Source organism: Capra hircus, chromosome 20 (assembly GCF_001704415.2).
Source record: "Capra hircus breed San Clemente chromosome 20, ASM170441v1, whole genome shotgun sequence".
Taxonomy (NCBI): domain Eukaryota; kingdom Metazoa; phylum Chordata; class Mammalia; order Artiodactyla; family Bovidae; genus Capra; species Capra hircus.
In genome coordinates, this window is record NC_030827.1 from 23893572 (window position 1) to 23911354 (window position 17783).

At 37.4% G+C, this 17783-nt stretch overlaps 1 protein-coding gene across 1 annotated transcript in view; it reads left to right on the plus strand.

Moving 5' to 3' along the window:
• Positions 1–17783, plus strand: part of DHX29 (DEAH-box helicase 29) — a 46005-nt gene that overhangs the window by 11342 nt on the left and 16880 nt on the right. The window contains exons 5-13 of the mRNA XM_018065497.1: positions 189–334; positions 2090–2212; positions 6480–6606; positions 7311–7469; positions 8086–8251; positions 8513–8636; positions 10038–10646; positions 11938–12081; positions 16511–16687. Coding sequence (XP_017920986.1) covers positions 189–334; positions 2090–2212; positions 6480–6606; positions 7311–7469; positions 8086–8251; positions 8513–8636; positions 10038–10646; positions 11938–12081; positions 16511–16687 — 1775 coding nt within the window. The remainder of the gene's footprint in view (positions 1–188; positions 335–2089; positions 2213–6479; positions 6607–7310; positions 7470–8085; positions 8252–8512; positions 8637–10037; positions 10647–11937; positions 12082–16510; positions 16688–17783) is intronic.

Below are 17783 nucleotides of genomic sequence, written 5' to 3' on the forward strand. Positions count from 1 at the left end.
GTTTTTGTCTAGAGAGTGTTCCCACTGATTTGATAATAAAACAACTTTCATTGTAGGATTTCTATTCCTAGGAGATGAACAGTAGAAGAAAGTTAAGTGCTCTTTGTTTAGACAGGTTTTATGCATGTATTTAGTATTTGTATGTTTTCTGTATCGTGTACATCATTTTTATCCCAATTTCTCTTAAGATGCGCTTCCTGAAGGATTCAGCCAGGAATTTGAAGAGCAACAACCTAAAAGTAGGCCAAAATTTCAGTATCCTCAAACGCAAGCCACTATTTCACCTCCACTGCAACCTAAAACCAGGAAGCAGGAAGAAGATCCTAAGATCATGGTAATTTAAGAATTCAACATTTAAAGTGTAAAATCAGAGGGAAACGTGTAACAGTTCATAAGAGTATAAGTATCAGGTTGTGGTTACGTTTTTACTCATTGAAAATGTCTAATGGGTTTGCCAAACCCATTAGCATTGTCGTTTCAGTTATCTATTGCTACATAACAAACCACCCGAAAATGGAGTGACTTAAACCAGCATTTTATTCCTTACGATTTTGCAGTTTGGCCTGAGCTCAGCTAGGTAGTTTGTCTGATCCAAGAGGTATCTCCTCAGGCTAGAACATCCAATATGGTTTATTTACTCACATTACTAGAGCCTCAGCTGGGATCTTGCTAGCAAGGCACCTCTCTCTCCACATGATTAGTTTAGGTTTCCTCTTACATTTTGATATTAGAATGGTCAGACTTCTTACTTGACATCTGGCTTCCAAAAGCAAGTGTCTCAAGATAGTAAACACCAGTGTACAAATTTTTATCAAGCCTCTGCTTGTATCACTCTTGATAATGTTGCATTGGCTGAAGCAAGTCATGTGGCCAATTCAGAATCTTTGTGGAAAGGGGTTACAGAAAGGCACTGATACTGGAAGGTGTACTTCCTTAGGGCATTGTACACAAATACTTTGCATATCATAAAACATCTATGAACATGGGTGAACCTAGAGAACATTATGCTAAGTTAAATAAGCTAGTCACAGAAAGACAAATATTGCATGATGTCACTTATATGAAGTACCTAAAATAGTCATGTTCATAGAAACAGAATGGTAGTTACCAGGGGCTAAAGGGAGAAGGGACAAATGGGAAAATGTTGCTTAATGGTAATAAAATTTCAGTTATGCAATATCAATAAATTCTAGACATCTGCTGTTCAACATAGTGCCTGGGGTCAACAGAACAGTATTGTGTACTTTAAAATATGTTAAGAGGATAGATCTCATGTTAAGCTTTCTTACCACAACCACGCCTCTCCCCACAGCAATACACACACACACACACACACAAAGGAACGCTCAAGAATTTTTGAAAGTTACAGGTACATTTAGTACCTTGGTTGTAGTATCATGTGGTATCATGGGTATATCAGTCAGTTCAGTCACTCAGTCATGTCCAACTCTTTGTGACCCCATGGACTGCAACACACCAAGCTTCCTTGTCCATCACCAACTTCCAGAGCTTGCTCAAACTCATGTCCTTCAAGTCGGTGATGCCATCCAACCATCTCATCCTCTGTCATCCCTTCTCCTCCTGCCCTCAGTCTTTCCTAGCATTAGGGTCTTTTCCAGTGAGTCAGTTCTTCACATCAGATGGCCAAAATATTGGAGCTTCACCTTTAGCATCCATGATATAAGCATATGTCCAAACTCATCAAAATGATGAGTGTATACATATATAATAGTTAAAATCACAATAATATGTACAGTTGTTAATGTATCAGACCTCACTAAAGCTTAAAAATAAATAAAAATCTGTGGAAACAGCATCTGCACAAAACCACTGGTAAAGAATAACGCAGGTTTTTCACAGTTCTGTCAGTTTTTTGCCTCTTTATGTAAATGGATTCTTTGAACTATGTAAGTTTAGACTTACCAAAGTAATGTTGAGTTCCACTCATTTGTCCTGCACTATGATTTTTGAGACTTACGTGTCTACGTTTCTGAGTGTAAAGAAATTATAAAAGCAGTGACACTTGATGATAGTTTTGACATCTTTTTCTAATTTTGATTTTTCAGATATTTGTTGTGTTTTTTTCTAGCCAAAAAAGGATGGAAAAAATTTGGAAGTAAATATGAAAGAATGGATTTTGCGATATGCTGAACAACAAAATGAAGAAAAGAGTGAGACTTCTAAAAGTTTAGAAGAGGAAAAATTTGACCCTGTGAGTAGAAATTTGTGTTAATCTTATAGTTGGATATTCCTTGCAAAATATTTAAGTTTTCTAAGACTTAGTTTCCTCATTTGTAAATTGAAGTCGTTATCTCTAGGGGTTTATGTGAGAGTTAAATAAAACAACACTTAGGGAAAAACATGACATGAAATAACCGTTCAATAAATGTTGTTACATCACTCCCATGTCTAAAGAGACAGTCGCCAAGTATTTTTAAATGATTAAGTGTTAAGAGTATGCTAAATGATTCGGATAATTTTAAAAGCACATTATTTTATAAACAAAAGCCTTTGCCTGGACAGAGAAAACCTACATATCATAAGATAAGCTAAAAATATTAGATTAAGTGAAAAAATCAAGTTGTAGGAAGAAAATAACAATACATATATCTGATTAAAGACTTCTGTCTAGAATTTATAAAGAAGTTTTAAAAGGACAACAGGCATTTTACAAAAGCAGATATTTGGATGGCCAATAAACATGTAAAAATAACTTCAACATTGCTAGTTGTGGGAAAAATGAAAATGAAAACTGCAATGAAATACTACTATATATCTATCAAAATGGCGAAAATTAAAAGATAAGTAATATCAAATGTTGGGAGGATATGAAGCAACCAAACACTCCTACACCGATTGTAGGAGTACAACTACTTTGGAAAACTGTCACTTTCTTATGAAGTTAGACATACATTTACCATATGACCTAACAATTTCATTCCTAGGTATTTACTCAGTAAAAATGAAAATGTCATAAAAAAGCTTGTACACAAATATTCATAGCAGTTTTATTAATAACAGCCAAACACTATAAGCAGCTTTTGAAATCATTGTATAAGAATGAAAGGCACAAATAAGTACATGCTGAACAATTTCATTATATTAAATCCTAGAAAAGTCATCTATGCAAAATCAATCTCTAGTAAGAGAAACCAGATCAGTAGTTGTCTGAGCCCACGGATGGAGGAAGGAGATTGACTGTTAGGCATGATAGGGAAACTTTTGGGGATGATGGCAGTGATTTATGTCTTTATGATGATGGTTATGTGGATATATACGTTTATCAAACACATTCTATTCACTTAAAATGGGTATGTTTTGTTATAAGTGAATCATGCCTTTATAAAGTTGATTTAGAATGGAAAAAAGGAAGTTGTACAACAGCATGTGTAGTATAATGAACTCATTTGAGTAAAAGAATACATACACACACACACACACACATATATATTTGCATCCTTTTGTATGCAAAGGAGACATCTTGAGAAATACACAAGAAGCTATTACTAGTGAACAGGGCTGGGGTTAGTAGGGTGGATTGTACTCTTCTGTATCCTCTGAGTTTATTTTTAAGCATGTGCCTGTATTAAAGTAACAAAAACAATTTATGATAGTACACGTTATTTTGAGGTTCAGAAAAAGAGGTCTCTTCTGATTGGAGCATCTGGTCAGTCTTAACTGTCAGACTTTATTTTTTGGGCTCCAAAATCACTACAGATGGTAATTGCAGTCATGAAATTAAAAGATGCTTACTGCTGGGAAGGAGAGTTATGACCAACCTAGACAGCATATTAAAAAGTAGAGACATTACTTTGTCAACAAAGGTCCGTCTAGTCAAGGCAGTGGTTTTTCCAGTGGTCATGTATGGATGTGAGAGTTGGACTGTGAAGAGAGCTGAGCGCCGAAGAATTGATGCTCTTGAACTGTGGTGTTGGAGAAGACTCTTGAGAGTCCCATGGGCTGCAAGGAGATCCAACCAGTCCATCCTAAAGGAGATCGGTCCTGGGTGTTCTTTGGAAGGAATGATGCTAAAAGCTGAAACTCCAGTACTTTGGCCACCTCACGCGAAGAGTTGACTCATTGGAAAAGACTCTGATGCTGGGAGGGATTGGGGGCAGGAGGAGAAGGAGACGACAGAGGATGAGATGGCTGGATGGCATCACTGACTCGATGGATGTGAGTCTGAGTGAACTCCGGGAGTTGGTGATGGACAGGGAGGCCTGGTGTGCTGTGATTCATGGGGTCGCAAAGGGTTGGACACGACTGAGCGACAACTGCAAAGAAGTGGGATTTGAAGGATACATGAAACATGCATAGGCAACAAAGAATGGGAAAATGGCCCAGATGAGTGAAATAGTGTAAATAAGGGTACAGAAGTGGAATTGTGCAAAGGGCCTTTGCATATTAAACTGTAATCAGGATAAAATGTGTGAGTACTAGCAAATAGGAGTAAACAAGTGAGTTTAACTGAGACTAGAAAATTTCGATGCCTGGAAAATGAATTTAAGAACTTTCCCTATTGATTAGGAAGGCTCGCTAACTGTGTGGAGGCAGGTAACCCACAAGAATAACTCTTGCGCTTGCTCAGGTGTGAAATAATCAAGTCCCAAATTGGACTTTGTGTAGTGTTTTGGGGGAGAGGTGTGAGCACACCGTACAGCATGCAGAACTTCCCTGAGCAGGATTGAGCCTGTGCCCCCTGCTGTAGAAGTGCAGACTCCTAGCCTCTGGACAGCCAGTGAAGTGAAAGTTGCTCAGTCATGTCTGACTCTGCGACACCATGGAGTGTAGCCTGCCAGGCTCCTCTGTTCATGGAATTCTCCAGGCAAGAACACTGGAGTGGGTTGCCATGGGGATCTTCCCAAGCCAGGGATCGAACCCGGTCTCCCACATTGCAGGTGGATTCTTTTAACATCTGAGCCACCAGGGAAGCCCAAGAATACTGGAGTGGGTAGCTTATTCCTTCTCTAGGGGATCTTCCTGACCCAGAAATTGAACCGAGGTTTCCTGATTTGCAGGCAGATTCTTTACCTGCTGAGCTACCAGGGAAGCCCCTGGACAACCAGGGAGGTCCCCAAATTGGAACTTAGAAGAGAAACATTTAAAGGAAAAATCAATAGAAATTGCTGATATACTGAACATAAATTAAGAAGCCAAAGACAGCAAGAGATTCGTAGGCGGAGGGATGGTGGTATCAGTGCCACAGAGAGGAAAGATTGAAAGAATGAGTGTGGTTTGGGTGAAATTGAGGCGGTAGCTAATCCTTCTGTCTGTTACACTCTATTGCTGTCTGCTTCTACACAGAATGATCCCAGAATTGTGCTTCCTTAGTTGTCTCTTTTCCCCTCGACTCAGTGGTTGTGTCTCATAGCAGCACTGCTAATACCCTCTTCTCTACCCAGTGGTTTGATGCTTCCCATCTCTTATTAACCTAACCTAAAGGAAAAACCAGTAATTTGAGTTTAGCTCTCTGTCTGGTTTTTGCTCAGCAGAGTTAAATTTTATAATACACGTTTTCTCCAGAGGCCTTTTTTTTTTTGTAACATCCCTAACTGTCTTCCATAAGATAGAGATTATCGGAAGGTAGCTTTCAGAAATGGAGAAGGCAATGGCAGCCCACTCCAGTGTTTTTGCCTGGAAAATCCCATGGATGGAGGAGCCTGGTGGGCTGCCATCTGTGGGGTTGCACAGAGTCGGACACGACTGAAGTGACTTAGCAGCAGCAGCTTTCAGAAAATTGTATTTTTGTTTTTTATATAAAGTCTTTATTGAATTTGTTACAATGTTGCTTCTGTTTTGTTTTGGTTTTTTGGCTGCAAGTGTCTTGTACTATTGCATATGCAGTCCTTTAAATCCATATATTTATAAAATGTGTAAAAGTAACTTTTCTTTTTACAGAAATGAGTTCATACTTACATTTTATTCCATAGTTCGCTTATTTAACATGTCAAGTAAGTTTCTCCATGTGGATTCAGTTCAGTTCGGTCGCTCAGTCATGTCTGACTCTTTGCGACCCTATGGACTGCAGCACTCCAGGCTTCCCTGTCCCATCACCAACTCCCAAAGCTTACTCAAACTCATGTCCATTGAGTCAGTGATGCCAACCAACCATCTTATCCTTTGTTGTCCCCTTCTCTTCCCGCCTTCAACCTTTTCCAGCATCAGGGTCTTTTTTAGTGAGTCAATTCTTTGCATTACCTTCATTCTATTGCTTCTTGACTTTTCCCCCCAATGACTAGTTTTCTCTGTAGAGAATACCACACTTGATTTCCAGTTTTCCTTTTCAATCAGTATTGCAGTGAACATCTGTGTACCTACAGATTTGAACGTTTGTATTATTTCTCTGTGAAAAATTGCTAAAAGATTTGTTGGACCAAAGAATAAGATCAAAAGATCACAGGCTTTGATATAATACATTGACAGTAGATAAACTAATCTTGGTCTTTGTTTCTTTGTCATCATCTTATTTGGAACAACAGAATGAAAGGTATTTGCACCTTGCAGCTAAACTTCTGGATGCAAAGGAGCAGGCAGCTACCTTTAAACTAGAAAAGAACAAGCAGGGCCAAAAAGAGACTCAGGAGAAAATAAGGAAATTTCAAAGAGGTAAACGCTTTAAAATTCTTAGATGTATTAATATGTCTTCTTTATTGGCTTTCCTAGGATGGAGGTTGCCTCTTTTTTATATGTCTTCTCTTTCCTAACATTTTACACTTAGGGTTGGCAAACTTTTGCAACAAGCCAAATAGTAAATATTTAAGTTTTACAGGTTGTTATGATTACTCAGCTCTGCTGCCACAGCATAAAAGCAGCCGTATACAAGACATAAGCAAATGGTTATGTTCTCACAAAACTTTATGGATGCTGAAATTTCATGTAATTTTCACATGGCACCAAATATTTCTTTCTTTTATCTTTTTCAACCAGTTAAAGATGTAAAAATCATCCTTAGCTCACAGACCATATGGAAATAGGTAGCAGGGCTGGATTTGGCCTGCAGCCATAGTTAGTTAACCTGAAGTGTACACCATAAAACACTATCTCCACTCAAGAAGGAGAGGTGAATATAATTCCATGAGAATTTATTTTTAGTGAAGATGTTTTTCTTGGCCTTCTACATCTGTTAAGTGATTTGTTCTAAAAATGTTAGTATGTAATGTGAAAATAAATTGCCTTGAACTTCTAGTACAAATTCCTAGTAGGAAGGAAAAAGAAGCAATGTTTAAAAAAAAAAAATTGCAGAGTAAAAAGGCATGATAAACAAATATGAATAGAAACAAAATAAATAAGCGTCATTTTTTTTTTGGTAGAAATGGAAACTTTAGAAGATCATCCAGTATTCAATCCAGCCATAAAGATTTCACACCAACAGAATGAAAGAAAGAAGCCTCCTGTAGTCACAGAAGGAGAAAGTGCTTTGAACTTTAATTTATTTGAAAAGTCTACAGCTGCTCCTGAAGAAGAAAGAGGTAAAATGAAGGGAGAGTGTTCCAGAGTGTAATTTGTAAATAGTAAAACATCAAGGACTATATAAGTGAGAAATTGTGTTACTTTGTATTCCAACAAACTACAAAAGATGGCAGTAAAGTTACACTTCCACACACTGTCTTGGAAAAGTAATCATTATAATAATTTGTGTAGCATTTTGTGATTACCAACATCTGGCTTCAGCCTCATCTCTCTCCAGTTCAGACTCCTGCGAGAATTATCTTTCTGTAACACAGATCAAAATATGAGTTTCTGGTTAAAAATTTTAATCAGTTAACAAGTTCAAACCTTCTATTATGGCTCTGATGATCCTTTGCATTCTGCCACACTCTACCTTTCCACCTTATTCTCCCAGCTGTGTACTCCAGCTGCATCATTCTTAAAACATGTATTGTTTCATGGCTCCATGACTTTGCTCATCCTATTATCCCCTATTTGGCCAACCTTTCCCTGGCTTGAATCAGGTCTGTCTGTCCTTTTCTAACCTGTTCTCTTGAAAAAAAATCTGTTTCCAAAAGTGGGAGAACTTTAAGCCTTCAAAAGATATTCTGTATTACTACATAAGCATTTTTAAAGAACCAATCTTTGTCATTTTAGAGAAAAAGAAAGAACCTCATGATGTAAGAAATTTTGACTATACTGCTCGAAGCTGGACTGGAAAATCTCCCAAACAATTTCTGATCGATTGGGTCAGGAAGAATCTTCCCAAGAGTCCAAATCCTTCCTTTGAAAAAGTTGCAGTAGGTAGATACTGGAAATGTAGGTATGTTTTTGGTTAACTGAGTGAACTTTTAGAAAAATCTAAGATGAAAATATTTATTTTCCTATGAGTAAAGTAGATGTTTAGGAAGCTGCTTCTACATCTCTAGGTTGATAGTGCCTATAAATCATTACCTAGTATTAATATAGTGTTTTCTGTGAGAATATTTAATTTAAATAATGTAAACTACAGTTCAGTGTTAATGGAATTCTGACCATTTTTACTTCATCAATTTTATTTTAAAATGTCTTTGGCTTCTTTTAGGGTGAGGGTAATCAAGTCTGAAGATGATGTCCTGGTTGTGTGCCCCACGATCTTAACAGAGGATGGTATGCAGGCTCAGCACCTGGGAGCTACTTTAGCTCTTTATCGTTTAGTGAAAGGGCAGGTAAGTTTTTATAGATCCAAGTGTCTCAGAATTCATTTGTGGAGTAATGCGTATATTTTGTCAACATGAAACGATCTGCATGTGGAAGGTAAGGTTTAATCGTGGCCCTTTGTGCCAGTTTTCTCTTCACTGAATGCTGCTGCTGAGTAGTCCTTGTTTCTGCTTATTTATAATTTTGACTTTGTCTCATCTCCAAACATAGTTCAAGCTTTCTCTCCTTGGACCAGAGGCACTGAACCATTTGGTCCAGCTTTGCAAGCTACACTGATGTAAAGATTAAAAAACTGTGCTAGAGTGATTGAATTAAGGAGAGTTTTTAAACAATTGTTTTCCTTTAACGTTATATTGTCTCTCAACTTTAAAATACAAGACATTGGTTCCAGTTTTCACTTTTAGGTTATATCGACTAAAGCTTCCAGTTTAAGGAGAGATGAAAATAAAGTCTTACTGAAGAGAGCACTTTTAATAGAACACTGTGCTCTTTTTGGGGGGGGGTGGGGGGTTGGGAGTACTGTCAGCATTTTCTTTGTAATAAACGTGTATATCTTTCTTCCTGGTGAATTAGAACTACTGAAAATTTAGACACTGATTAAGTAGAATTCCAAATAATAGTTCTTTTCCATTTTCTCTCAGTGAAAGTTCTTAATGTCTTTATTTCCCTTGTTTTTCAAAATAAGGTATCATAAGGTAAGCTTAATTAATGGAAATGACTGTCAATGTTACAAAAATAATTGTGGGCTCTTAATAAAACAGGCAGGATAACTTAGATTCCATCCAATGGAGTTCAAAGTAAAATACTTTGACTTGTAATATACAAATGGAATCTCAGAGGGAACTTTGATCAGTGCTTTGTGGATCATCTACATATTTAAATAGCACTACCATAGGAATAAATAATAAACATGTGTTTAATAGTTTATTGTGTTCTAAAATAAGCACTGTGTTTGATTAACTGAAAGTTTACCTCAGAGTATGCATATAAGGGAGGTATAATTATTAGCCCCATTTTACAATTAGAAACTAAGACACCAAGAAGTTAAGTTACTTGCCCAAGGTCACACAGCTAGTAAGTCCAGAAGCCTGTTTATATGCTCTTTATCAGTTTGCATCATATGCGTGTATGTGTGTACTCAGTCACGTCTAGCACTTTGTGACCCCATGGACTATATAGCCCACTAGCCTCCTCTAGCCATAGAATTTCCCAGGCAAAAATACTGGAGCAGGTTGCCATTTCCTACTTCCTACAATATGCATGTATATCTTTTATTAAAATACAGTAGTAACCTACTAGTTTAAGAGATATTTTAAGAAGCAATAGCTATTCTTTTCAGTTCTAACCTACTGAATTTTGGTATCCAGTAATTAGTCAACACAACGTATTACTATTTTTTTCCTTTATAGTCAGTTCATCAGTTGCTTCCTCCAACTTACCGAGATGTTTGGCTAGAGTGGAGTGATGCGGAAAAGAAAAAGGAAGAATTAAATAAAATGGAAACCAATAAACCACGTGACCTTTTTATAGCCAAACTTCTGAATAAACTGAAACAGCAGCAGCAACAGCAACAACAGCATTCTGAAAATAAGAGAGAAAACTCTGAAGATCCTGAGGAATCTTGGGAAAATTTAGTTTCTGATGAGGATTTTTCTGCACTGTCCTTGGAATCGGAAAAGGTGGAAGATTTGGAACCTGTTAGAAACCTCTTTAGAAAGTTGCAAAGCACACCTAAGTACCAGAGACTTCTAAAGGAAAGGCAACAGTTGCCTGTGTTTAAACACAGGAGTTCAATTGTTGAAACTCTTAAAAGGCACCGGGTAGTGGTTGTGGCAGGTGAAACAGGGAGTGGTAAAAGTACTCAGGTGCCACATTTTCTCTTAGAAGATCTGCTTCTGAATGAGTGGGGAGCAACTAAATGTAACATCGTCTGCACCCAGCCCCGAAGAATCTCAGCAGTGAGTTTAGCCACAAGAGTGTGTGATGAATTGGGCTGTGAAAATGGACCTGGAGGAAAGGTAAAGTGTTGTTCAGCTCTACCTCAGAGAATGGTGACATGACATTACTTACCTGTGCTCTTGGGATCCAAATGGAACCTGTACCATATATGAATTTTGGCCGATACTGTTTGTTCAGTAGCACCTCTCAGGTGCTTTTCGTGTTTTCTTTGATAGGTATGATATGCCACTCTCCTTTGTAGGAAAAGGATTGTAAGCAATTATCATTAAAATTCTCATGTAAAAGGAAAAATATATTCACTTCAGTAACTGAGTACTCAAATATATTACATTACTAAGTTGATCATTCAAAGAATATAAAAACAGATAAATTGTAATACCAGATATCTCAGTATTTGGAAATCTTTTCTGTAGGATATATTCCTGAATGATTTTCATTAGCTCAATGAACAGAAGCAAAAAAACAATATCGAAGACAATATGAGACTATTTTCAAATCCTGTGTATAAAAACAATAGAAAAAAGAACTTAAAATACCTGTTGTCCTGTGTTTGGGGATAAAAGTGTACACAAAACTGGCCAAACCTTAACCAGAGTGACTGCAAAATGTAGGAATTAATAAAATTGGTTTAGAACCAAATATAATGAATTCCAAGTTCATGTAATTCAATTTAATTATACTTTGAATTGTTCTTTCTAGATAGGGTACTTAACATTTTTGTCTATCTTTAAGTTAGATAACCCTTCATTAAAATTTTATGTGGCAATTTTTCTGGACTGTCTCATGACATGTAAGGGGACAAAGGGCACAATTTCTGTCTTGTAAGGAATTTAAATAAAGGGGATGACAGACAGGTTTACAAACACAGCAGAGGAATGACTGAAGGAGTATGAAACAAAATGTGATGGAAATAGAAGTGACTTCAGGATTCTCATCAGGCACCACTGGTTTTTAATGGTTGCAGCTTCTATGAGATCTTGATAGAAGAGTAGACAAGTTGTAGGAGCAGATCTAAAATTCTGTTCCTGAGCACCTCAGTATTTTGCTCCAAGATAATTTCATAAGAAATTGATTAAATCTGTTAATATTTCCATAATCATGTTAATGGTACTCAGAGCAGGAGAACAGCTTTTTGTTTCAAAATTCTGAAAATTCTTCCTTGTTTAAATTGCCAGAACAAATTTTACAGTTTGGTATAATTGAAGACATAGGAAAGTAATAAATGGCACTAAACAGATTTACTTAGACTGCTCCATATAGGAGCAGGACCAGCACCTGTACTTCAGTCTCTAAAGCTTTTTTCCCCACATCATTTGTGAGAATCCAGTCTTGGCTGTGTTTTCCCTTCAGAATTCTTTATGTGGATATCAGATCCGGATGGAGTCTCGCGCTAGTGAATCTACCAGGTTACTCTATTGTACAACAGGGGTTTTGCTAAGAAAACTTCAAGAAGATGGTCTCCTAACAAATGTGTCTCATGTTATTGTAGATGAGGTGAGTAGATTCCATCGTTGTATGTTCAGGAAATGACTCTAAACATTTTTGTGTTAAAAAGATGTTACTTCTAATACTAGCTAACATTTTCTTCATTTTTACTAAATGCCAAGTACTTTACATGTAATTAGTTAATTTCCTCTAACAAACAAGTCTCATGCTAATTGACTTATTTAACAAATACACTATAACATTTGCTGTATGCAAGGGGCTATTCTAAGGACTTCATATATACAACTTCATTTAATCCTTCCAGCGATCCTTCACTTAATCAAAAGAAGTAGATATTATTATCCCCATTTTATAGTTGAGGAAACTGAGGCACACAGAGGTTATATAGCCTACTCAAATTCATACAGTCAATAAGTTCTGCAACTAGGGGTTCAAGCATAGGGAAGCCAGCTGCAGACATTTCTTATCAGTTAATGTATGTTAAACTGATTTGCTTTGTACATAATTTTTTGAAGAAATTATATATATAGCATTTTAGTTATTTAAAATTTTTTTTCAATTTTCCCTGATGTAAAGTTTTTATGAATTTAATTGACCAAGTTCAGAAGGCATTAGTGAAAGTTCAATCATTCTTTGATTTTTAATTAATAGATTTAATTAAATATAGATTACTGGGTTATTTTCCTCCTTTTGGTTAGTATTTGAAGTATAAAGAGATACAAAAATGAAAATAAAAATTATCTGTAGTCTCATGATTCAGAAAAAAATTAATGTTGCCTTTTGTGCATTTATATATGTATTTTTTTATAGTTTGTATGTATATTCACTTTATAATTCTTCACATCATTAGTCTGCAAAAATACCATTTTTAAAGCTTTATAGAAGTATGTTATTTGGATAGCCCATAATTTATTTAACCATTTTCCTGTTGTTGTACTAGTTAGGTTAAGATGTTTTTATATACAATATTTTGGTAATAGGTAAGTGATAGAAATTCAAGAGAAAGAAAGAGGATGTATGGCAGCTTGATTGAGCATGCCCATGGGTAACTGCTCCTGGCAGTGATGGGTGGGGACTAGGGTGTGACAGTTGTAGCCATGTTTGTTAATACCTGGATTATATCAGTATCATATATATTTTAAGAATCAACTTAAAATGCTAATTTGTCTATTTATAGTGAGAAATTTTTTCTCCTAGGTAAGATGAAATATTTGTATCAGCCAGTAGTTTTTCTGGGAACTCCAAATTATTAAAACACTGTGTATGTGTGAGTCACTCAGTTGTGTCCAACTCTTTGAGACACCATGAGCTGTAGCCCACCAGGCTCCTCTGTCCATGGAATTCTCCAGGCCAGAATACTGGAGTGAGTTGCCATTCCCTTCTCCAGGAGATCTTCCCAATCCAGAGATTGAATCCAGGTCTCCCTCATTGCAGGCAGATTCTTTACTGTCTGAATCACCAGGGAAGTTTGTTTAGTAAATATGTATCAGAATGAATCCTAATTTAAAAGTTAGACCAACTTCAGGGAGCTGTTCTTTGATGGTTTTGTATTATTAATAGCAGTCTGTAGACCTGATTTACTGAATTGTGCTTCAGTGTGATACTCTCAGCCTCTTACTGAACAGTACAATAAGAGTAAGAGAAAACCCAGTGAAATTCATCATCATGTTAAATATAATGATGAAAGAGATGCTGGGACAGAGTTCATTATATGATACAGGAGCTTCTTTATGAAGGTGCTTAGGATGATACTCTGACTTTCTTACTAGGAATAGTTGGTATGATTTGTTTCAGTTTATGGTCAGTGTGAGAGTTATGCAGCTTTTCCTCTGGCAGCTGTTATGTTTACAGCCAATCTTTTTGCCCACCTCTCTCAAATGGACTTAATAAAGTATATATCTTTATTAGCTATATTTTATGTCTTATCCTCATTTTAAATTTTCTTTTTAAAAAAATCAATATTTGGGGACTTCGCTGGCAATGCAGTGATTAAGACTCCATGCTTCCACTGCAGGGACACAGGTTCAATCCCTGCTTGAGGAACTAAGATCCCACATGCAGAGCAGTGCAGCAAAAAATAAATTTTAAAAATTGATACCTGTATAAATTACCATCTATTTGAGGAGGTTCCCCAGATCTGTTTCACCTATCAGAAAATATTTCTCTCAAGCTTCAGATAATATCCTGGTCAAGCCAGTAAAGTAAAAACATCCAAAATTATTCCTTCTTTCTTGCATATCCTTTAAATCAGTTCACCTGGACTTTGTTGATTTTTTTGAATACTTCTCTCACATTCATATACTTCTCTCCATATTTACTGGTATTGCCTTGATATATGCTACCATTATCTTATTTAATTACTTAATAAGCTTCTAATTAAACTGCCTACTTTCTGTTTTGCTCTCTTCTACATTCTTCACATTATAGCTGCTGCTACTGCTGCTAAGTCACTTCAGTCGTGTCCGACTCTGTGCGAACCCATAGACGGCAGCCCAACAGGCTCCCCCGTCCCTGGAATCCTCCAGGCAAGAACACTGGAGTGGGTTGCCATTTCCTTCTCCAGTGCATGAAGGTGAAAAGTGAAAGTGAAGTCGCTCAGTCGTTTCCGACTCTTCTCGACCCCATGGACTGCAGCCTACCAGGCTCCTCCATCCATGGGATTTTCCAGGCAAGAGTACCAGAGTGGGGTGCCATTGCCTTCTCCGTCACATTATAGCTAGAGTTACCTTTTTTAAAACAAAGTTCAGACCACATGATTCCCCTACTTTAAAATATCTTACTCACTACCCTGACTTATTAGAATAAAGTCTCAGCTTCTTAACAGGGTTTACGAGACCTCATATGAACAGATAACTGAGCACCTCACCCTCTGTGTCTCTTGCCCATTCCTCATCTCATGCTCAAGGCATTATTTTTGTTTCATCATTTCTTGAAATGTAATATGATCACACTGTCCTCCATGATTTTGCACAAGTTATGGCCCATGATCACCTTATCTCCCTTTATCATACTGTTCTTTCCTCCTTTTTTAAAAACTAATTTCAGTTCTCAACATAGATGTCAATTCCCTCATAGTAGCCTTCCTGACCACCTGAATTAGCTACCTCTTGCTGTACAACAGGAACTAATACAACATTGTAAATCAACTATAACTTCAATAAAAATATATATATATATAAAACAAAACCAAAAAAGAATATTAGACCAAAAAAGAAAACAAAATAGCTGCCCTTCATATGTAATTTCAAGCCATCCTCTACAGAATCCTCTTATAAGGCTATAAACTGAAATGAAGACTATCTCAGTCATTATTCCCCAGCATCTAGCACAATGCTGAGTACTATTTGTTGATCTCTGATAGCCAATCACTCTATGAAATTTGTATTATTTGTTTTATAGAAGAAGAAATAGGCCCAGGGATATTTGAATAACTTTCCTAAAGTCATATTTTAATTGATCAAGCCAAGAAGAATTAAGCCTAAGCAAGCAGTTCTAGAGTCTGAACATTTAACCACTATTGCCTCCCTTCCACGCAAAATGATCAAACCTGTTTTAATTTTTGTTGACCAAACCTGTTTTAATTTTTGTTATCTCAATGTATTCTATCTTTTGTATGCTGCTTTAAATCTCAAGAAATAAAATGAGGTAGAAATAAATCCAGTACAGCAAATTTCAATATAGACTAGTACATCCAGCAGATACTAAGTTCTGACAATGTCCCATGTTGTAATGCTCTGTAGCAAGTTTACAGTGCTCATCCCTAAAAGGCACGTGTTCAAAAAGCATAAAACCCATTTTCTTAGGCAGTTGATAGAACCGGTCAGATTCATACTAAAAAAATTCCCCCTTTGCAGAAAAGTGTATAAACAATCTGTCTTGTTGCAGTTTTGTGTCTATTCAATTATATATTAGCGGCAGAGCTTTTAAGCATTACACTGGCTTCTGAGTGAAATTTGGGAGATACTTTAATCTTACCAGCTGAACAGTTACAGACTATCTCCTAAGGTAGAGTCTTAATATCATAGCTAATCTGTTTCATTATATGCTGATTTTTACTGACTTCAGTTTTAAAGAGGGTGACTTTATTTTCAATTTGGAAGATCTACCTCATTTGAAACACAGCTTCTCTCACCTCTGTGTATTGACTGTATGTAAATATTGATTAACTTTTAGTAGATTTGAAGGTCTGATTGTTTTAACTTCTTACTAGACCTTCTTATGTAAGGGCTTCCCTGGTGGCTCAGATGTTAAAGAATCTGCCTGCAATACAGGAGACCTGAGTATGATCCTTTGGTTGGAAAGATTCCCTAGAGAAGGAAATGGCAACCCCTCCAGTATTTCTGCCTGGAGAATTCCATGGACAGAGGAGCCTGGTGGGCTATAGCCCATGGGGTTGCAAAGAGTTGAACACGACTGAGCAAATAACACACACAGACCTTATATATGACCATTTTTTTTTTTATTCCTTTTATACTAGGTTCATGAGAGAAGTGTCCAGTCAGACTTCCTACTAATTATCTTGAAGGAAATTTTACAGAAACGTTCTGATTTACATTTGATTCTCATGAGTGCCACTGTAGACAGTGAAAAGTTTTCTACCTATTTCACACACTGCCCTATTCTCAGAATTTCAGGAAGAAGTTATCCTGTTGAGGTAAGTTTTTTTAATAACGCCTATGTAAACAGAAACTACATTCCCACCAGTGAGTGTCCCCAGAAGATAGGCCCTTAAGTTTGCTGCTGCTGCTAAACCACTTCATTCGTGTCTGACTCTGTGCGACCCCACAAACGGCAGCCCATCAGGCTCCCCCGTCCCTGGGATCCTCCAGGCAAGAACCCTGGAGTGGGTTGCCACTTCCTTCTCCAATGCATGGAAGTGAAAAGTGAAAGGGAAGTCGCTCAGTCGTGTCCAACTCTTAGCGACCCCATGGACTGCAGCCTACCAGGCTCCTCTGTCCATGGGATTTTCCAGGCAAGAGTACTGGAGTGGGTTGCTATTGTCTTCTCCCCCTTAAGTCTGAGCCTAGAACTATCCCTAAGGTAATGCAAGCCAAGAGAGGACCTGGAGCTGGCCTTGGGAATCAGATAGCTGAGCTGCCTTGACTAAGCATGGGTAGACTGGAAGGAGGATTATGCTGAATGACATACCTCAGAGGTACACAGCATAAAACACGGTTCTATAGCAAAGCCAAATCTACATCCAGATTGGGGTCACTGCCTAACAATAAGGAACTGCTTTTCCACCCATGTGGAAGTTGGATATGAGAGTTGGAGTATAAAGAAGGCTGAGCTCCAAAGAATTGATGCTTCTGAACTGTGGTGTTGGAGAAGACTCTTGAGAGTCCCTTGGACTGCAAGGAGATCCAACCAGTCCATCCTAAAGGAAATCAGTCCTGAATATTAATTGGAAGGACTGATGCTGAAGCTGAAATTCCAACACTTTGTCCACCTGATGTGAAGAACTGACTCATTTGAAAAGACCCTGATGCTGGGTAAGACTGAAGGCGGGAGGAGAAGGGGACAACAGAGGATGAGATGGTTGGATGGCATCACCAACTCAAGGGACATGAGTTTGAGTAAGCTTCAGGAGTTGGTGATGGACAGGGAATTCTGGCATACTGCAGTCCATGGGGTCACAAAGAGTTGGATGTGACTGAACTGAACTTTCCACCCATCCCTCAAATTGAGGGGGATTTGTCTTTGACGCTTTCTTCTGTTCTTAATGTTTGCCCTTTCGGTTCAGCTGATAA